This window comes from Camelina sativa, chromosome 17 (genome assembly GCF_000633955.1).
Source record: "Camelina sativa cultivar DH55 chromosome 17, Cs, whole genome shotgun sequence".
NCBI classification, from domain to species: Eukaryota; Viridiplantae; Streptophyta; class Magnoliopsida; order Brassicales; family Brassicaceae; genus Camelina; species Camelina sativa.
This window is the reverse complement of record NC_025701.1, coordinates 9,157,799-9,161,974: the sequence shown is the minus strand read 5'-3', so window position 1 is coordinate 9,161,974 and position 4,176 is coordinate 9,157,799. Positions and strand designations below refer to the sequence as shown.

General features: G+C 39.4%; 1 protein-coding gene across 2 annotated transcripts in view; it reads left to right on the top strand.

Annotated features, from left to right (window-relative positions):
* Positions 1-3,778, top strand: part of LOC104756328 (filament-like plant protein 4) — a 4,612-nt gene extending 834 nt beyond the window's left edge. For both annotated transcript variants that reach the window (XM_010478904.2, XM_010478906.2), the window contains exons 2-6: positions 225-323; positions 427-646; positions 754-2,998; positions 3,084-3,132; positions 3,220-3,778. In XM_010478904.2, the coding sequence (XP_010477206.1) occupies positions 249-323; positions 427-646; positions 754-2,998; positions 3,084-3,132; positions 3,220-3,564 (2,934 nt within the window). In that variant the 5' untranslated portion in view covers positions 225-248 and the 3' untranslated portion in view covers positions 3,565-3,778. The remainder of the gene's footprint in view (positions 1-224; positions 324-426; positions 647-753; positions 2,999-3,083; positions 3,133-3,219) is intronic.

Sequence of the window (4,176 nt, the reverse complement as noted above, 5' to 3'; positions counted from 1 at the left end):
TTTTTTTTTTTTTTTTTTGTTCTTAAACTTATTTATGAGTTTTAGATTGTTTCCTTTCTTGCATTTATGCTTTCTTGAATTCTGATTTGACTTCAATATTCTTCTTCTGAAACTTCATAATTATTTTTTCCTTAAAATCCGAAAACTGTATAAAAGAATTTTGGGTTTTAATTTTATTGTTTTCTTTAATCTGATAATGTTGAATTGTTTGTGGATTATGAAAGAGGAGGAGGAAGAAGAAGAAGAAGATGGATCGTAAGAGTTGGCCATGGAAAAAGAAATCCTCTGAGAAAGCAGCTACTGTTACTGAGGTTCTTGATCAGGTACTTTAAAATTCTCTAATCACACTTTAATTTCTCAGATTTGCTTAAATCATTAAATTCTGAGATTTACAGTGTTTTTTGATTCATCAATTTGAAAAAACAGGAAAATGGGAAGAAGCCAAACTACATCCAGATCTCATTTGATCAATACTCAAATCTGAATGGTTTAAAAGATGAAGTTAAAAACTATGAAGAAAAAGTTACAAAGCTTGAAGATCAGATCAAGGATTTGGATTTGAAGCTATCTACAGCTAATGCAGATATTACAGCCAAGGAGGTTTTAGTGAAACAACACTCCAAAGTTGCTGAAGAAGCTGTCACAGGTAATGAATAAAACACACACAAACAAAAGGGCTCTGATATTTTTTGCATGGTGTTTTTTTTTCTTCTGGTCACATGTTTTGTTGGTTTTTTTTGATGATTGATTCAGGCTGGGAAAAAGCTGAAGCTGAAGCTTCTGCTTTGAAAACTCATCTCGAGACAGTTACCCTCGCGAAGCTCACTGTGGAAGATCGAGCAGCACATTTAGATGGAGCGTTAAAGGAGTGTATGAGGCAGATAAGGAGTTTAAAAGAAGAGAATGAACAGAAGCTGCATGATGTTATCTCTACTAAAACCAACCAAATGGACAATCTTAGAGCTGAGTTTGAGTCTAGGATTGGCGATTACGATCAAGAACTGCTTCGTTGTGGAGCTGAGAATGATGCTCTCTCGAGATCATTGCAAGAGCGTTCAAACATGCTTATGAGGATAAGTGAAGAGAAGTCTCAAGCAGAGTCTGAGATTGAGCATCTTAAGAACAATATAGAGTCTTGTGAAAGGGAGATAAACACTCTCAAGTATGAAACTCATGTGATTACCAAAGAGTTGGAGATACGAAACGAAGAAAAGAATATGAGTATGAGGTCTGCAGAAGCAGCAAACAAGCAGCATTTGGAAGGTGTGAAGAAAATTGCAAAGTTGGAAGCCGAGTGTCAAAGATTACGTACTCTGGTGAGAAAGAAACTTCCGGGTCCTGCAGCACTTGCACAGATGAAAATGGAGGTTGAGAGTTTAGGCAGAGACTATGGACAACAAGATCATAGACAAAGAAGGTCACCGGCCAGACCTTCTAGTCCTCTTATGTCTCCAATGTCACACATGTCTCAGGTTTCAGAGTTCTCCCTTGACAATATGCAAAAGTTCCATAAAGAAAACGATTTGCTGACAGAGCGGTTACTTGCTATGGAAGAAGAGACAAAGATGCTGAAAGAAGCTTTGGCAAAGCGTAACAGCGAGCTTCAAGTGTCTAGAAACCTCTGTGCTAAGACATCAAACAGGCTTCAAGCCTTGGAAGCTCAAGTCATGAGTAAAAGTCCAACCAAGCGCGGTTTTGAAATGCCTGCTGAGATCTTCTCTCGTCAAAATGCTAGTAACCCTCCTAGTATGGCTTCAATGTCTGAGGATGGAAACGAAGATGCTAGAAGCATTGCTGGCTCTTTGATGTCTGAATTTTCTCAATCCAATAAAAACAATGGGAAGATTAAGAAGACCGAGAGTGCTAACCAGTTGGAGCTTATGGATGATTTTCTTGAAATGGAAAAGCTCGCTTGTCTACCAAATGGCTCAAACGCAAATGGTTCAGCGGATCACTCTAGTGCTGACTCTGATGGTTCAGAGATTCAACCAGCTACGCAACTGAAGAAAAGAATCTCCAATGTGCTTCAGTCTCTCCCCAAAGATGCTGCATTTGAGAAGATTTTGGCAGAGATACGATGTGCAGTTGAAGATGCAGGTGTTAAGCTACCTTCTAAATGTAATGGACCTAATGTAAACGGTCTTACAGAAGAAAAGGAGATAGCCGTGTCAAATGAGACCACAGAGGAAAACGTTAGCGTGGCAGAGGTAATAATAACTCAAGAACTGGCTGATGCTCTTTCTCAGATACTCCAGTTTGTTACCTATCTTTCAAAGGAAGCAACGGCGTGTTCTGAAAACAGAACGTTCTCCCAAAAGGTTCAAGACTTCTCTGTCACATTCGACAGAGTCTTGGGTAAGGAGAAGACTTTGGTCGATTTCTTGTTCGATCTTTCACGAGTTTTAGTCGAAGCTAGTGAACTAAAGATCGATGTGCTGGGGTATCACTCATCCACAGTGGAGATTCACAGTCCAGACTGCATCGATAAAGTCGCTTTACCGGAAAACAAAGCACTTCAGAAAGAGTCATCAGGTGAACATTACCAGAATGGTGGTTGCTCTCAGAGCTCTGATTCCGAGATCCCAGATGATTGTAACGGTACATCTGGCTACGAACCTAAGCTTGCAGCAGCTAGTAAGTTTACGTTAGAAGAGTTTGAAGGGTTGAGACTCGAGAAACAAAAAGCAGAGACTAATCTTGCAAGCTGTGAAGCAGATCTTGAAGCAACCAAGACCAAACTACAAGAAACAGAGCAAATTCTTGCAGAAGTCAAATCAGAGTTGGATTTAGCTCAGAAGTCTAGTGGCATGGCTGAGACTCAGCTTAAATGCATGGTGGAATCATATCGATCTCTTGAAACTAGATCATCCGAGCTCGAAATAGAGTTGACTTCTCTTAAAGGCAAGATCGAAAACTTAGAAGATGAGCTTCAAGACGAAAAGGAACATCACCAAGAAGCTTTAGCCAAATGCCAAGAACTCGAGGAGCAATTACAAAGGTAACATTATAACTATACACATTACTCTCGTCTTCACCATAAAGTCTCGCAAAATCTCTAATTTGTATTTCCTATGAAACTTCAGGAACAACCAAAATTGTTCAGTAACCGAAGATGATCCTAAAAGCAAACAGGTAACTTTCCAAACACATACTCATATCCAACAGAGATCTCGGTTTTGCAAAATTATGGATCCTGATCACATTGAATGTTTTATACAGGACAATGAATTAGCGGCTGCTGCAGAGAAGCTAGCAGAGTGTCAAGAGACTATATTACTTCTGGGGAAGCAACTCAAATCCATGTGTCCTCAAACAGAACAGGTTGCTTCTTCCCCAAGCCAAGAACAAGCCCTAAACCCAGAAGAAGACGAATACGTAACTTCGACAAATCCTCAAGACAACAAATTGAGTTCGCCTTCAGAGAAGGAAACATCCCCAATGAAATCTCCGGTAGGGTCGAAACACAGACACACTAAGTCAAACTCATCATCATCCTCATCAGGACTTACTCCTGAGAAACACTCTAGAGGATTCAGCAGGTTCTTCTCCACTAAAGCTAAGTAAAGAAAAAGAAAGAAAAAAAAAGAGTATAAATCTAACTATGTTGTATATCGATCGTATCTATTGCTATAAAATATATATGGGTTTTTCTTTTTTTCATTTTACTATAAGGGAATGTTTTTAACTTTAGTTTTTTTTTTTCTTTCTGTACTGACAACAATTTGGTGTTGAATTTTACGGCGTGTCGCGTGTAAATGTCAATCTACCCATCTCCTTTCTTTGTGTTGTTAATCTGTGAAAAATATGTAACCAAACAAAAAAAGGTTTCTTAAAATTACATTAATATGATTTTTTTTTTCCATCTATCACGAAGGTTTTTTGTTCGGTAAACAAAAGAATCCGTTCAATTGGTTTTGTCCAAAATAAAAAGTACAGACTTTAATCTCTTTCTCGCAAAACCTTAGATCTAAAGCCGCACCGTCTGAGATTAGTCTGCCTCTCCGCCGCCCAAGGCTTTCGCCGGCGGTGTGAGAGGGCCCTGCTCCTTCTTTTTTAGCTTTTGTTTTCTAATTGTAGTAATAGAGTGACTCACTCTCTTCCTCTCGGGCCGTGCTGAGAAGTTGCGTCGTGATGGTGCGGCGGCTAACGCTTCGGAGAGAGATCTCGGCTCGCTCC